The sequence below is a fragment of the Saccopteryx leptura genome, chromosome 12, assembly GCF_036850995.1.
Source record: "Saccopteryx leptura isolate mSacLep1 chromosome 12, mSacLep1_pri_phased_curated, whole genome shotgun sequence".
Taxonomy (NCBI): Eukaryota; Metazoa; Chordata; class Mammalia; order Chiroptera; family Emballonuridae; genus Saccopteryx; species Saccopteryx leptura.
Window position 1 is genome coordinate 56491636 of NC_089514.1, and position 17890 is coordinate 56509525.

Sequence of the window (17890 nt, forward strand, 5' to 3'; positions counted from 1 at the left end):
AGTTTCTGGCACAGTGTAGGTGCTAAATGAATTTTAGTATTATTAAGGGAAAGGGATGGGAAAAGAAGAGAGGTTCTACTCAAGAATCACTTATTGACAAGTGACATAAAACAGATTTCAAACTGATTTAAGCAAAAAGAGGAACTTTAATCTCACCATAAGTGGAAAATTTTTCTGAATTAAATAGCACATATAATAGGTCGGGTCTCACTACTTCTCTCTCTTTGCCATACATCAGACAAGCTCTTGCCTCATGGTGGTAAGGTAGCTGCCAGCAACTCTTGGCTTACATCCATTTCTCTAAGTCACTGTAACAGAAAGAGAATAGATGCTTTTCTCCAGGTGGTTCTAAAAAATGTTTTCAAATTAACCGTGAAGGGGCAATGATTTGGTCACAGGCTCATCCTAGAAGCAATTGCTGTGGCCAGGGACACATCACACTCTGGTTAGTCACGTGTGTCACAAGCCACCTATCAAATCAGAAATGGATTCACCTTATCATATGATTCCCATATGTATTGATTACCAATGGGAAATTGTAATATGGTTTTCAGAAAACTTAGAAGTGGATGCTAATCAGTCAAACTACAAGGGATAATCCAGGCTAATGCTCCTGCTCATCATTTCCATGCAGCTCTCTGCCCCACAAATTGCAACCACTTCAGAACCCAAGAACACTAATCCAGCATATTAAGGTCAACTAGACTGCCATTGTCTCATAGCAGAAAAGTCCTCTACATAGAATGTTGGGGAATTCATGGGGTAATCATGGGGCTTCTGTCACATGTTTCTTTCTCTCAAGGATCATAGTTTGACTTTTATATTATGTCCAGTTTTATAGCTATTTTCAAGAGGAGGACAAGTTCAATACCAGTTACTATCCAATGGCCAGAACCAGAGCTGGCTATAGATATTCTAAAGACTTCAAGGATGGTGCTGTTTCAAACATTTCACCATTTACATACTGAAGAACACTGGAGAGATGGGGTGATTATTTTTTGTGGAGACATGTATATGCTTTGTTTTGCAAAACTTGATTGGTCAATAATGATAAAAAGCCTTCTTTTAAATCCTAATTCTATATTTACTTTCCACTACTACCTTCAATAAATTGTCTCTCTTTCCCTTTCCCTCTCGCTCTCTTACTATATATAATGTAATTCTTTCTCACCAGGAAGCAGTAAGAGTTAATTCATTGCACAAAACAGTTTGACATTGTTCAAGAAAAAAGACTGTGAATACACAGGGCATTACTAATAACAGCCACTTAATGGAGCATATTGCCAACAAGTGAAAAGGTTCTCCTGTGAACAGTGTTCCTCCATTTCTTCCCATTACCATTTTGGCCGGAGCTGGAGAGAAGGTTTTAGACGAACCCAGTTCCAGTACTCTGTGTTCATGCTGACAAACCTGTAGCTTCTATTAGACTTGGCAGCTTCTAAGAGGAAAAGGACAAAGGTAGACTGCAGGGAGTCTGGGGAGGTTCCAATTCCAAGGCTTTGTAATGAGGTTAGGAAACTTGAGGATGAAAAAAACAGCTGAGATGGCAACACACACACACACACAAAAATACTGTGCATGTTGGCATTTAGAAAAATAACGATTTACTCTGAAGGGTAGTGACCAAGTTAATATTACTGATTAAAAGTAAATTACTAGCAATTACCCTAAGGACCAAAATTTAGCACAATTCTGTTTGCCTATATCGCAAAAACACTTTCCGCTAAATTCAGAAGATAAAAGAAATAGGAAATGTGTCTTTGTGTGCGTGTGTGGCAAGGTGTGGTCTGAGGCAGATTAGTGAAGTGAACATTTTTCCTTCTGGCTTCATCACCGTTCCTTTCTGATTTGTCATCTAAATTGACGGTGCTCCCTCTTCAATGTAGTCTCCTAGGAACTTGGACTTCTTTCATCCTCTTTATGAATAAAATAAGCTTATCAGAAAGGATCTGATCAATTCATTCCCACAACTCAAACTAATTTTTTGGTTATTTGGAGTTTTATATACATTTTAGGATTTCAAACTAGACAAATTTGAGGGAGTGCAGAAGTCTTCTTCCTAACTTCAAATCTTTTTTTTTTTTTTTTACAGAGACAGAGAGAAAGAGTCAGAGAGAGGGACAGATAGGGACAGACAGACAGGAACGGAGAGAGGTGAGAAGCATCAATCATCAGTTTTTCCTTGCGACACCTTAGTTGTTCATTGATTGCTTCCTCATATGTGCCTTGACTGTGGGCCCTCAGCAGACCAAGTGACCCCTTGCTCAAGCCAGTGACCTTGGGTCCAAACTGGTGAGCTTTGCTCAAACCAGATAAGCCTGCGCTCAAACTGGCGACCTCAGGGTCTCAAACCTGGGTCCTTGGCATCCCAGTCTGACGCTCTATCCACTGCGCCACCGCCTGGTCAGGCCCTAACTTCAAATCTTAACACAGAGGCTTGGCCTCCACTTTCATGCTTTGTCATTCATGCTTTCAAAGAATTTAACCTGTTATTTGGCATGTTGTTTTCCATTCCTCCTAATCTCCATCAGATCAACAATGTGTATCCTAATCTTTCTAATTTCTCCAAGGGCTCTCAATTTCTCCAGTTTTAATTAATTTATTTTTTCTTAAAAATCATCAATTCAAAGTCAAAGGAAAGGTCAGAGGTATGTGGGCTGAATTTCTCTAGTGCCCAAGTTGGATCTTGACCTACCATAATTTTTTTAAATGGGTCTTTTTATTCCCATTATTAAGTGAGAGGCAGGGAAGCAGAGAGACAGACTCCCACATGTGCCCCAATCAGGATCCACCCAGCAAGCCCACTAGGGGGTAATGCTCTGCCCATCTGGGGCCATTGCTCCATTGCTCGGCGACCAAGCTATTTTAGCACCTGAGGTGAAACCATGGTACCATCCTCAATGCCCAGGGCCAACTTGCTCGAATGAGCTATAGCTGCGGAAGAGGAAGAGAGAGAGAGAAAGAGAAAGACAGAGAGTAAAGGGGGAGGGGTGGAGAAGCAGATGGTCACTTCTCCTGTGTACCCTGACCAGGCATCGAACCTGGAACATCTACATGTCAGACCAAAGCTCTACTGCTGAGCCAACCAGCCAGGGCTTACATGGGTCTCTTCAGCAATGTTCTCCATTCTTTGAATGGGATTTCCAAGTGAATTTTTCAATCCCCTGACTAGTCTCTAAAAAACTTTCATGCTCCTTGGAATTTATCATTTAACCAATATTTGATAACCACATGTGAGGCACTGTGGAAAACACAACAATGTCTAAGGCATTGTCCTTGATATCTATTAGTTTACAATCCAATGGGTAGGAAACAACCACCTTTTTTTAAAAGAACCACTTTTTATTCATTCTTTTTTTATTTTTTGACGGAGATAGAGAGTCAGACAGAGGGACAGATAGGACAGACAGACAGGAGGGGAGAAATATGAGAAGTATCAGCTTCTCATTGCAGCCCCTTAGTTGTTCATTGATTGCTTTCACATATGTGCCTTGACCGGGGGGCTACAGCAGAGCAAGTGATCCCTTGCTCAAGCCAGAAACTTTGGGCTCAAACCAGTGACCTTGGGCTTCAAGCCAGTGTGACCTTTGGGCTCAAGCCAACAACCATGGGGTCATGTCTATGTACCCATGCTCAAGCCAGAGACCCTGCACTCGAGCTGGTGAGCCCATGCTCAAGCCAATGACCTTGGTTTCAAACCTGGGTCCTTCGTGTCCCAGGCCAATGCTCTATCCACTGCTCCATCACCTGATCAGGCAAGAACTGCTTTTTAATTATTAAGTTTCAACTTTAAAACACTACTCAAATAAGTGTAAAACAAAATATATATGATCATCATGATAAACATAAAACAAACCACATGGGAATTTAGCAAATGACGAGACACCCTTACAGATGGACCAGTATGGAGGCTACAAAGGAGGAGAAATTTTAAGCTAGATTTGATAAAAAAAAGATTTGGTTTGAAATACTCAGTTACTCCTAATAACTTATTAAAGGCTTCTAGAAAAAATTACCTTTGTTCCCTTGCAAGAGTAAAGGAATTAGAATACTGCAGTGGTATGTCCTGCTATGAATAATGCCACTGTAGCTACAGCCTAAGAACAAGGGCCACAGCTTTTGTTGCCTATTATTCTGGTAGCTGAAATCAAATTACAGTTAAATTGCATATGCTAATACTCACCCTAACTTTTCTTCAGATCAGTTGGGTATGCAGGCTTTGAGTGTAGGCTCAGAAGAACTTTGGCAACTCAAGGGTTTATTTGTAGGCAAAAGTGAGCACTGTTTCTGGCATTATATCTCCCCTGGATAAACTACTTATTCATTTAGTCAAGCTGGATGGATTTTACTTGCAACAATAAGTCTTTGTGCAAAGTCAAGAAATAAAAGAAAATACATATTAGCATATGAAGATTATTAAAAATGCTTGCCCTGGCCGGTTGGCTCAGCGGTAGAGCGTTGGCCTGGCGTGCGGGGGACCCGGGTTTGATTCCCGGTCAGGGCACATAGGAGAAGCGCCCATTTGCTTCTCCACCTCCCCCCCTCCTTCCTCTCTGTCTCTCTCTTCCCCTCCCGCAGCCAAGGCTCCATTGGAGCAAAGATGGCCCGGGCACTGGGGATGGCTCCTTGGCCTCTGCCCCAGGCGCTAGAGTGGCTCTGGTCGCGGCAGAGCGACGCCCCGGAGGGGCAGAGCATCGCCCCCTGGTGGGCAGAGCGTCGCCTCTGGTGGGCGTGCCGGGTGGATCCCGGTTGGGCGCATGCGGGAGTCTGTCTGACTGTCTCTCCCCGTTTCCAGCTTCAAAAATAAATAAATAAATATAAAACTGCTTGCTTCCTGGCCACATATTCCAGGGGTTATATTCACAGCAAACCTCTGAGATCTCATTAATGCGTAGATTAATAATAAAACATTGGTGAGCAAGGAGCCTACGGAGAAGGCTATACAAGCTTGTTTATAGTTGACACGTCACTCATCATCCCTGGAGGAAGAACTTGGACTGCAGAGCTGCAGTTCTCCGGCTACAAAGGAATGTGGCTGCTGCAGGGAGCCTGTTTATCTGGGGAATGTGCTGCTGGTTGATCTATAATGAAAGGAACCTAACAAGAAGTAGTTGGTGCCCTTTCCCACAATCCGATAAGCTGTTACACAGAGAAAAACAGTTGCATTGAATTAAGCATGTTTGTCTATTTTTCAATGTTAAATTTTAATTTCCCTTTCTTTTAGTTTCTTAGGGTTTCATTTTAAATAATGCTAAGTGTTTTTTAAATTATGCTTGGCCCTACAGTCTTAATCATTATAAATTCTGCTTTAAGGAAAAGGCAAATAAGAAAATATTAAGACAGTGCACTTAAACATTACTCTAATTGATTTTTAATTTGTAATTCCCTAAGACTACATTAAATTTTACTTAAAGATGCCCTGTCAGAAAATTTAAAGGAAAATATTTTACATATTTATGTTAGTACACTTGTTTTTAAGATCTGTGTATCTAATTTCTTTTTTTTTCTTTTTTCTTTTGTGTCAGACAGGGACAGAGAGAGGGACAGAGAGAGATGAGAAGCATCAATTTTTCGTTGCGACTCCTTAGTTGTTCACTGATTGCTCTCTCATATGTGCCTTGACTGGAGGGCTACAGCAGACTGAGTGACCCCTTGCTCGAGCCAGCGACCTTGGGCTCAAGCTGGTGAGCCTTGCTCAAACCAGATGAGCCTGCACTCAAGCTAGCAACCTCAGGATTTCGAACCTGGGTCCTCTGTGTCCCAGTCCGATGCTCTATCCATTGAGCCATCACTGGGTCAGGCTAGATCTGTGTATCTAATTTCTAAATGTATTTTTTTATAATTGAATTTATTGGGCGTGATCCTGGTTAACATAATTATACAGGATTCAAGTACCCAATCTACAACACATCTCTGTACACCGTATTGTATTTTCACCTCCATGTCAAGTCTTCGTCCACCACCATTTATCCCCTCACACTCTCCCTACACCTCCCTGCCTCCATGTTGCAACCACCATAGCTATTCATGTCCATGAGGTGTTTTTTTTTCTTTTTTGGTTCCTTCTTTTTAAATAATAAATGTAATTTATAATGGATAGGTTTTCAAGCCAAGGACTTCATAACAATTGCCATGTTAAAGGAAACCTATAATATACTGATTTTTAAGATTTTCATAAATGACACAGATGGTAGAAAAAGAGAGGAGTACTTTTTCATTATTCCTCACATAAAAATATCTAAGCATTTAGAATGTTGACAGCAGAGATAATATTTATTTACAGTTGGTATCTAGTTCATCATGGCCTAGCACACACATAGTAGGCATTCAGTAAATATTTGATGAATGAATGCATCTCCAAAGCTTTGAAATGGCATAATAAGGATGTGCCTAATTTAATATTCTCCTAACCGAAAACTTAAGTAAATGTAGGTCAGCTTGGGGACTCATCTCTCTTGGCTTATTAGGGACCCATCAGAGCTGCAACTTCCTCATACAAAGGCAGCATTTTCACCTATGTTTATACAAAGTAATTCTTGTAGTTCTCCTGGTTGGCAGTAAAACAGGGTAAGAGCACTTGGGATGATTAGGTAGGTAATGAAATAAAGCAACCCATTTCTCTATTTGAAGTCCCATTTTCTATGCCACAAATAAAATCACAAAGAGTCATTTGCAAACATAATTGGTGTCTTCAAGAAACATTTGTTGAATATTGTCTGGATTGCAGACACTATGCCAGGCCCTGAATACACAATAAGAATATAACACAGCCCTTACTTGTCAAATGGGCAGACTGATAGATACTATTAACCTTCGTGTAATACAATGTTTCATTTAAAGTCATGTTTGACTAAGAGCATTTCCCAAGGGAGAACTCAGCTTTTCATAAACTAGAGGTCATCTTTCCTCTTTGAGAAGTCAAACTTCACATTCAAGGGATACATATATTTTTTCATAATGGTAAGACTGCTGATAACCTTCTTTGAATTAACTATTCTCTTTTATTAGGCACATAAAACAATTATTTTATATAGTAATTTTTACTTCTTTATCATTAGCGCTAATGATTGCAGTGTCTCTTGCCTTCCACGGCAATTTTGCTTCAAAGGGCATTGCACATAAAGATCAAAGAGAGACTAGGAATTGATATAAAATAAAATAAAATTATATGACAGTATTAACTTTTTTAAATGTTAGTATTATTAGCCTTTCTGGTGCCCCATAGCAGATCTCCCAGAGAGGCTCTGATTCCACAGCGAGCATTCCAATGCCTGCTGTCGTCAGTGCTGAGGTTCACACCTTAATAAGCAAACAGAACAAAACTGGAGGATGAGGACGTGTGTGTGTCTCAAGAAAACAGCTCAGCACTGCCTCTGTGCCAAAGAAACTGAAAGCATGTAGGAAGCTGGGTTTTAAAGGGCACTGTTAATGTGAGAAGGGAGAAATGTCAAGAATGTTGAGCTCTGGACTTGTTCCTGTCGTTTTTTCTTTCTTTCTTTATACCTAGAAAATCCTAAATGCTGTCCCATTTTATTTATTCCCACTGAGAAGATAAGGAATTGTCATAGCAATAGCAAATATTTCTTGACCTAGCTGCAGAAAGAATCTAAAGCAGGAAGTAAACAATTCCTTTGGGGAAGGAAGACAGGAAAGAATTCTTGGCCTTTCCTGGTAGTGACTACTGAGGCTAACATAAGTGGGTGTTTACCAGATAAGTGGGTATAGAGGGCCATTTCCAGCCAAGGGAACAATGTGAGCAGAAGCAAAGGCCATTAACATCCTGGTGCCCACCTAAGTGGACATAGTTTAGTGTGGCTGAAGCATAGATTGGAAGACAGAAGTGGAACAAGTTGAAGGGCCGAGTGAACAGTAAGCCTTGAGAGCTAGCCAGAGACAAGACTATGGACCATGAAGAAGTCAGTTCTCCAACCTAGAGGTGAGGGGAAGTAGATATAGATAGGCAGGAGAAGAGCCACTCTGAGCAGCCATTAAGGTCACGCATTAGTACTTCCATCAGTGGGACACTATTCAAATTGTTAACATTTGCTAACGTATCTAAGAACACACAGGTAGTATAGCTTTCAGCCATCCTGATTGAATAGAGAAGCAGCCAGGAGAGTCTCCTTTTTCATAACACTTCACCAATCCACAATTATACACAAAAGCAGGACAGCAGACAGGCACACTACAGCACACACAGAGAAGCAATCAACTGAACCCTGGCAGGAGAACGCTCCGGGTCATCACTTCTCTCACCTCGCTCTGAATGTTATACATGCTTACCTTGCCTAGGAAGAAGTGGGGTGGGCAAGCAGAGGGAGCACACTGCCCAGAGTGTGCTCTAGTGCTAGGAAGCTGGGTGACAAACAGCACACCAGCAGGTCCACTGGTTTACGTGCATGCAGTGGGGCTGCTCCACACCAGGGTTTGGGGACAATCCTGGGGAGATCTTAGCCTTTTGTCAAAGACATGATCCTCATTGCAGGATTTTGCCTGATGCCTGATAGATGCATGTTCTCTATCCCATGTTGCATAAAGAACACAATTTATGGAACTGTCTCAAACTGCAAACTACAATTGACTGTGTAAACCGCAGCACCAGAGCTCCCTGCATGTCTCTAACTGGAAGGGCCACATCAGGAGTTGCCTAACAGTGGCTGGAGGAGGCAGCCGCCAGCAACCATTCTTTCCCCATCATTTGTATTGTGCAGGTTATACAATAGTACATTTTAAAGTTTTGTACTTGAGGGAAGGTTATCTTTTTGTAATTCACAAAAGGGTGCCCTGGCAGCAGCTCTCTAGGAATCTATTGCTATGGTCCTGCTACAGATAATAAGAGTCTGGCACAGTGGAGTTGGGAAAGCAGAGACGGCTTTGAGAAGTGTTAAGCAGGTGGATTGAAGAATTTAATTGAAAGAAAATAGGAGAGATGAAATGAGAAGAGCTGTAGCATGCAGGTTTCTGGCTTGAGAGCCTGGGTACAGAGAAGATCCATTCACAGAGGTGAGGGAGAGCTTATGACAGACAGACCCAGAGGTCTGTGGGGGGGGGGCATGTGGAGAGGGTACAGCTGTTAAGCAGGCAGTTAACCCCTAGTAGTTACTTTTAGTGTGTGTGACAGAAACAGAGAAAGAGAGAGGGACAGATAGGGACCGACAGGCAGGAAGGGAAGGAGATGAGAAGCATCAATTCTTCATTGTGGCACCTTAGTTGTTCATTGATTGCTTTCTCAAATGTGCCTAGACCTGGGGGGGGGGGCTACAGCAGACTGAGTGATCCCTTGCTCAAGCCAACGACCTTGAGCTCAAGCTGGTGAGCCTTGCTCAAACCAGGTAAACCCGTGCTCAAGCTGGTGACCTCAAGATTTTGAACCTGGGTCCTCTGTGCCCCAGTCCAACACTCTATTCACTGTGTCACTGCCTGGTCAGGCTAACCTAGGAGTTATTTAAGTGGTGTTTGAAACTATGAACCTTGGCAGAGCTAGCTCAGGAATGGGTCAGGGAGGGGGTTGTTCAACAGTGGAATTTGAGATGTACTCAGAAATGAAGCATGAGAATGGAAACCTAGAAAGTTGTAATAGGTAGAAAATTGTCAAGATTTCAATTAATCAATGAGGACTACTGTGGGTATATGGAATTTAGAAACTAGTAGATCAGTAGTAGCTCTTTCCAAGGCCATTTGTTAGAGCAGTGAAGAAAGAATTATGATCCCAGTGGACTGAGAGCATCTGAGGTGAGAGGAAGTGGGGACAATGCTGCAGATAATTCCTTTGAAGAGGTCACTTATGAAGGAAGAACAGGGAAGTGGTGACAGGAATTTAGAAATGGTGACAGAGTTACAACTGTGTTTTTGTTTTGCTTCTAAATGAAATAGGAAGAATGGGGGCAAGGGGGCTGGTTATAAATGTAGCTGAAAGAGAGGGGATGGAGACTCATACCAAGTTGTTACCCTAGCAATAGCCAAGCAAATGGCTCAGTAGGGAAAGTACTGAACTTGGCATTAGAAAACAGAGTCTGAACACTACTTCCATTCTAAGTACACTTTATTAGGTTGCTTTACCTCTTTAGTCCTCAGTGTCTGTTTCTAGGATTTGGGACCACTAAGACCTATTTCACAGTGGGTTGTAAGGACTGGGTGAGGATACTGTGAAAGAGTGCCTAGTACAGTATGTGGTTAGTAAATGGTAATTAGTCATTATCAAAAGTCTGAATGGGAATCATCAATGTAATGACTGTTCCTTTCTTTACCATCTTTGTTCATGTAATTTTTATCTCTCTAGGAATTTGATGACAGGCTCTGCTAGTCTGTTCCTCCCTTAAATGAAGGACAGGCCAAAGACCCAGTTTGGAAATGAGAGAAGAAGATTAGTGGGCAACACTGGCTCCATCCATTGATATCTCCTAGAGGCACAGAAACAGGATTTATGAAGATGTTGACAAGACTGCAAGTGCTTACCTTAGCTTTGTTTTCAAAGGGATTTTTACTTTCTTTAGGGGACCATAACTTTATGAGGAGGGAGATTAAAATAGAAGGTGACCTCGTTTTAGGGGGCCTATTTCCTATTAATGAAAAAGGCACGGGGACTGAAGAATGTGGGCGGATCAATGAAGATCGAGGGATTCAACGCCTGGAAGCCATGTTGTTTGCTATCGATGAAATCAACAAAGACAATTACTTGCTACCAGGAGTAAAGTTGGGTGTTCACATTTTGGATACATGCTCAAGGGATACCTATGCCTTAGAGCAATCACTGGAATTTGTCAGGGCATCTTTGACTAAAGTGGATGAAGCTGAGCATATGTGTCCTGATGGATCCTATGCGATTCAGGAAAATAGCCCACTGCTCATTGCAGGGGTCATTGGCGGCTCTTACAGCAGTGTTTCCATACAGGTAAGACTGGCCAGGGCTACTGCTAAACCACTGTGTCTCTTGTTTTATGTCTTGGAGAAACAAATGGGAAAAAAGACCATCCTGATAACTTCATCAATGGATGACATTAAGAATAATTGTTCATATCTGTGGGTATTTGATAATATAGGTTTGACCACGGAACAGTTTCTCTAGCAACGAATATTGTTTAGAAGTATATCATATAACTACTGTGGAATAACTACCTACTCCAAAAATCAGTGATTTGAAACAAAAATTATTTGTTATTAGAGTTTACAAGTCTGAAGATTGACAGGTGTGAGCTGATGAAGACTGAGTTCAGCCAGCAGTGACTCTGCTCCAGGTTGTCCCCTGTCCTCTAACTGGAATCAGTGGGCTAGCCTGGCATATTCTTTTCAGTAATGGCAGAGGTACCAATGAATCCAAACTTAGCAGCACAGGCCCACTATGAGCTGCTTTTTATATCACATCTGTTAACAATCCATTATCAAAGCAACTCACAGGGTTCAGCCCAGAGTAAAGGAGTAGGGAAATATGTCCTACCCACAGGACAGTGTAAGAAAGTGACATCACAAAGCATGTGTGTATATGGTGGAATAATGAATTGAAGCCACTCATACAATCAACTACAAGAAGGTACAATATCACTGAACTCTTTTTTTTTCACACTAATTTTTACTAAAGCATCATTATGTTCAAAGGTAAATTATAAACAACTTCTCATGATATAAACCAGTAAAATGTATGCAGAGAATCCCGATAATTACTAACCCCTCCAAAAAGGACAACTCAACTTACAACTTAAATTAGATAAAAAGCTAGTAACTGGCTCTCATAATTATGTTAAGGAAAGAAGAAATACATTATTCAACCTCTTGTAATGTTCCATAGGGTCACAGAATTTCAGAGATGGAAATGAACTAAAAAATCATTTAGTTCAACTTCTCATTTCCCCAAGCCTCAGAAAGGTTGGTTTCATAAACCTTCCTTCCTAGGTAGCACAAGAACTAGGACTCAGATAGATCCTTTGTACTTTGGGGCTTTTTCTACTGTCTCATATGATTTCTATATGTTACTTGAAGTTCAATATCTTTTTTTATCTGGTGAAAGCATTAATGTCACAGTAATAACAGGTCATGATTCTAGGAGTCATGTACTTTGCTTCCCACCAAATTACTATAATCAAAGCCCCAGGCACTAGAGGATGCCATATTACACTCATGCTGTCTTTATAGGTCACAGACCACTGGAATTGGCTTTATTTGCACTGGAATAACCTTATTTCTATATCACAAATTTTTTGCATGTAAAATTCTATGTACAATTACATGCTGTTCTAAATGAGCTATTTAAAATTTCTTTCCTTCTTCCGAGAACACTCTCTTATTATGAGCAATTAATATAATTAATTTTTATAAACACCCTTTCACTTCATTATATAGAAAATATTGTACATTTCAAAGCATATCACATTAATTTTGCTACTATTTCTATACTTAGATGAAGAGAGATGGAATTTGCTATTTGAGAAGAAAGAATTAAAAATATCATATATATCTGTCATACTTCAATAAAAATTTCACTAAATATGTGCCAATCATTTTATAAATAAATTATACACTGTATTACCACTATTAAGGGATTCTGTATATGCCTTTCTAACCTTAGTTTCTCCTAGTGAAGGAAATAGCACTGTACAGTATGTATAAATATCTATTTACCCAAAGACATTAACAAACTATGCCAAGCAAATGGATATTTTCAATCTTATTTTATGCTTGTGTTACCTATAAACTCCTCAAAAGAGGTCCGATTGTTAACCCTTTGAGTAGTACAAACATTTATGTATGCCCTTGTGCCTCTTGACCATCTAGAGTACAACTGATTTATTTTAAAACGGTGTAAGGCAACATTAAGAAAAAGGCAAAAGGATGTTCTTCTTGTTTTCATAAATTGGTTATCAAACAAACATGATTTTAAGTTAATAAAACTAGAACTAATTTCATTTTTTTTTAAAAAAAACTCACTTCCGGGGGTCAGCAAGCATGAAAAAACTCACTACTCAAACAGAGAAAGGAAGAAAAGGAAGGGAAGGAAGGGAAGGAAGGAAAGAAAGAAGGAAGGAAGGAAGGAAGGAAGGAAGGAAGGAAGGAAGGAAGGGAGGGAGGGAGGGAGGGAGGGAGGGAGGAAGGAAGGAAGGAAGGAAGGAAGGAAGGAAGGAAGGAAGGAAGGAAGGAAGGAAGGAAGGAAGGAAGGAAGGAAAAGAAAATGTGGTCTATTAAAACCCTGTACTGCTCACAAGGAAAGAAGCTGTCTCTCAATCATCACTGGTCCTGGCTTATTATTCTATTTATCTGGTTCATATCACCATAAAGTCACAAATGCTAATATGGCCTTTGTCTCCACAGTATAAAGACACCAAAACTATTATGCTCTCCTGAAAATAGTATTGATTTTGGCATCAGAAAGACTTGGGTTTGAATTTTGGCCCCAACCTATACTAGCTTATCTATAAAATAAGGAAAAATAGGTTCTATCTTAAACAGTTCTTGAGAGAATAAGTTGAGAGAATTTGTGGAAAATGCCTCACCAAAAACTAACAGATCCAATAAATGTCACCAAAATGATAGAAACATTGATGGAAGAACCACAGGCTCTGTGGCCTTCCCTCCCAGTGGCCCAGCAGTCCCATGAAGCCATTGCTGGTCCCCATGTACTTCACCAGAAAGTCAATCGACATAAAAGGTCTCACTGTTACAGGGGTTAGAGAGACCACTAAAGTAACAGAGTACACAGCCTTGACACCAAGTAACTTAAATTCTGGCTGTGGGTACACTACTACTATGAAATAACTGACTATAGTTCAGAATAAGTTCATATGTGGCTCACAGGTAAGAAATGACATTCAAAAAGGTTTCAAGGATGACTGATAGGATGAAAGTTGCCTTGGAGAAAGGCTAACTGGGCTACATGGTGAATGAGAAGCTGGATATGAAGAGGTCAAACAGCAAGTTGTGGCAGGTGTCCGTGTGTAAGAGGACAGGAACCTGGACAGGACTAATGAGAGGCACTGAAGAGAAAGGGAAGGCAAAGGCTTCATTTCTCCCTCCATGGCCCCTTGGTGTTCTGACTGCTCAGTTTTGATTAGGCCAGAACCTGGTACTAGCCAACGTAAGCTGGGAGCAACTTGTCTCTACAGTGACCTTCAGGCTGTCTTCCAGGGAACCCTTGCCCACAATGCCTTGCTTTCGGCTAAGTATCATAAATGACAGAGGTCTTAGGAGACTTTCACACAGCTAATAATTTAAGTGTGTTAACCTTTTGAAACATATATATTTGCTTTTAGTAAGAATTCTAAAAGCATGGCCAATGACAATCCGAAACAATCAACATCTAAGGGTGATTTTAAAGCACTCTTTTACACTAATGAGGCAAACATTTTAGCAGAGAAGATTTTGGGGGGTTCCTCTCACACTTACCTCCTCTGCTCCTAGACAAGTTCTGATCACACATGCTGGTGTCTGGTAACCACAATAATAGCCTGTAGCCCCTAGCCACAAGATCCCTGCACACCAGTCAAAACTGCCCTCCATGTTTAACTACTTATTCCTTCCTGAATGTTTACTGGGAAGTGTCTTTGCTTGAATTGAGCAGAAGGGGAAAAAGAAGGTGAAATTGTGGAAGAAATGATACAGTGATACAATCATGGAAGAAATAATACAAAACCACCACACAATTTTTTTAAATTTCTATTATCACCTGCCATTGCTGGATAGTTTGGTTGGTTAGAGCATCATCCCTAAGTGCAGAGGTTGCCAGTTTGATCCCCTGTCAGGGCACATACAGGAACAGATTGATGTTCCTGTTTCTTTCTTCTCTCTCTCTCTCTCTCTCTCTCTTTCTCCTCTCTATCTCTCTAAAATCAATAAAATAAATATTAAAATATCAAATACTTAAGCATCCAGTTCTAAGCCAGGCCAGAGAGTTTTCAGTCACAAAATTGCATGTTGCAAGAGAAAGGATTATAGAGGATGACAATATTCGTGCCTTTTGACTTTTGTGGTTGGGTCAGTTAGACCCTATCATCCCCCCATCTGTGCCAGATTGCTTCAGCAGATGTTTTCTCACCAGCTTCCCCTTCTCTCATTATCTTCCCACTTAAGGAGAAGAATTCTTCTGGAAGTCAGTTAGAGGAGATATGCCCCACTGTGTGAGTTCATACTATAGGAATTGTTTGCAAATAACAAAAACTACATGAAAGGAGACATTCTTAATAATTTGCTGGGTATCACCACTGATGAAGACTTGGTTAATTCTTTGCCCAATGCGCTTAATAAGTAAGACAAAGCACTCTGTGGTGGCCCCCTTTAGAAAGCAACAGTATTGATTTCTTAATTTGGTAATCAATGAAAGCAGGCATCAAACTCCTTCTTTATCAGCCAAAATACGTGGGATCTCTCCCCTCCTGCTAGTGAGTGAGTTTCTTTTCAAAGCATTTTTAAGGCTGTTATTCTCTTCCATGGAGGCCTGCAATCCACCCACTATAGGGAAAATGGTGTTTATTCAAGGAGAAAAGTGGGCAGGTTGCTGTTAGCTAAGCAGTCATCTCTGAGCTACTTATTTTGCAGCAGCATTTATATTTGTGCTTTTTCCAATAGACTGTAGTTAGAGCTCCTAAATTGTCCAATTTAAAATGTCTTTTGAAATGTTCCAAAAATGTTTTTCTCTCTTTTCAGTGGGTGTATCATTTTGTGAGCCATTTTTGCCTAGCTGGAGCAAATTTTAGCTGGCACATGGAAGGTATAAATGAACCTTCTTATTGTTGTGCCCTTTTGTGTTAAAGTGACCTCTGCAACAAGGGAGGATTTGGAATAGATAGCATCTAAAAGCTGAGCTTATAGAAAGGGCAAGAGAAAGCTTTGAAAATATTTTATTACCTCTTCCCATCTGTGGTATAATCAGACCCTGTTACAGGATTTTTACTAATATTCATATCCTAAGAACTCTCTAACCCTGGGAAAGGTTGTTACAACATTGTTTATTATGATGTAGATTTAAATATGCCATGCATTGCTCACATCATGACACAGAGAAGATTAACTCCTTAAACTTAGTCCCTGACAGGAAGTGTCACAGATTTTTTTCTGGATGGGATAAGGAGAACAACACACAAAGACCTCACTCTCTTGTTCCTCTTCCACCCAATTCCACTGTGTAAAAGTGGACCACCACTAGTCAATTTATATTAAGCATTGCCCTCCCTCAATTATTCATTACTTCTTTAAATTCAAATGCTTTTGGGAAGAGTCACCCATGAATTACTGGTTTTATTATTGGCACATTAGAAAAATAGTTGAAGGACTTGGAGGTACAAAGCCTTTGATATAATTAGCTGTGTCCAAGTATCACAGGTAGATTGCTGAATGGAAAATTAATATTTTTGTGGATAAATAAATTGAATATACAGCAGTTTCTCAACCTTGGCACAACTGAGATAGATAGTCTGTTGTGTGGAGCTGCCCTGTGCATTGTGAGATATTTAGCAGCATTGCTGAACTCTACCCACTAGACCTTATTTCATCAGCAACTCAAATTGTGACATCCAAACATATTTCCATACATTGCCAAATTACAAAATTATCCCCCTTTTCCAGTGGTTTGAGAGCAAGGCACAATTAGGACCAACATAAGGAAAAGTTCTTAGAAATGAAATAGACTAGTCTGGAAGGATGGGTATAGAAAATGATTCCTCTGTCTTTGGAGTTATTCCAGCAAAATCTGGCCTATTATTGAGGAAATTGAAGCAAGATTTTAATATTTGAATTACAGATGTTCCTTGACTTACAATGGGGTTACATCTTGATAAACTATAGTAAGCTTAAAAAATTTTAAGTCAAAAATGCATTTAATACACCAAACCTACCAAACATCATGCATAGCTTTATGCAGCCTCCATTAACCATTCTCAGAACACTTATATTAGTCTATAGTTGGGCAAAATCATCTCACTGTGGCTGTCCAACATCCTGAGAGAAGTTGTAGCCCTGGAAAAGATAAAAATTTAAGGTATAGTTTCTACTGAATATATATCACTTTTTCACCCTTATAAAGTCAAAAAATCATAAGTCTAACCATTATAAGTTAGGGATCATCTGTATATGGTATTTAAGGGCATTTGTTACCTTTAAAATTATACATTGCTTAAGCAAAATACTCTGCTGTTAGGATATGAATGATCACAAAGGAAGTCTCTAAAACATGAAACATATAAATAATAGTCTCTTTTTCCATCAGAAAATTTTTGAAGAAATCTAGTCAGTTGTCATTCCACTTGATTATGGTAGTATTCTTGTGAACTTGGTGCATCAAACATCTCAATTAGTTACCTATTCCAACTATGACATTCATCAAATAATTTTTCATCATAAAATAAACATTTATTAAGCATATATACAGTGTGTTCATAAAGTCATGGTGCACTTTTGACCGGTCACAGGAAAGCAACAAAAGACAATAGAAATGTGAAATCTGCACCAAATAAAAGGAAAACCCTTCCAGTTTCTGTAGGATGATGTGGCAGCATGTGCACATGCGCAGATGATGACGTAACACCCATGTATACAGTGGAGCAGCCCATCGCCATGCCAGTCAAGATGTGGACAGTACAGAGGAAGGTTCAGTATGTTCTGTGGCTTGCTAAATTTGAATCCGTGACCGAAGTGCAACGTGAATATCGGCGCATTTATAACGAAGCACCATGACATTATTCACTTAAAACAGAGAATCATAGACGTTATTCACTCTGTTATACCAGACGTCCTTACCCATGTGTGGCAAGAACTTCACTATCGTTTAGATGTGTGTAGGGCAACAAATGGAGCTCACATCGCACTGCACTGAACAGGTATGAAACTTGGGGAGTTTTCCTTTCATTTGGTGCAGATTTCACATTTCTATCATCTTTTGTTGCTTTCCTGTGACCAGTCAAAAGTGCACCAT

The 17890-nt window shown here is 40.1% G+C and overlaps 1 protein-coding gene across 3 annotated transcripts in view; it reads left to right on the forward strand.

The window, feature by feature from the left end:
- GRM3 (glutamate metabotropic receptor 3) overlaps positions 1–17890 on the forward strand; it is a 276470-nt gene that overhangs the window by 133474 nt on the left and 125106 nt on the right. For all 3 annotated transcript variants that reach the window (XM_066354202.1, XM_066354201.1, XM_066354203.1), the window contains one exon: positions 10280–10891. In XM_066354202.1, the coding sequence (XP_066210299.1) occupies positions 10424–10891 (468 nt within the window). In that variant the 5' untranslated portion in view covers positions 10280–10423. The remainder of the gene's footprint in view (positions 1–10279; positions 10892–17890) is intronic.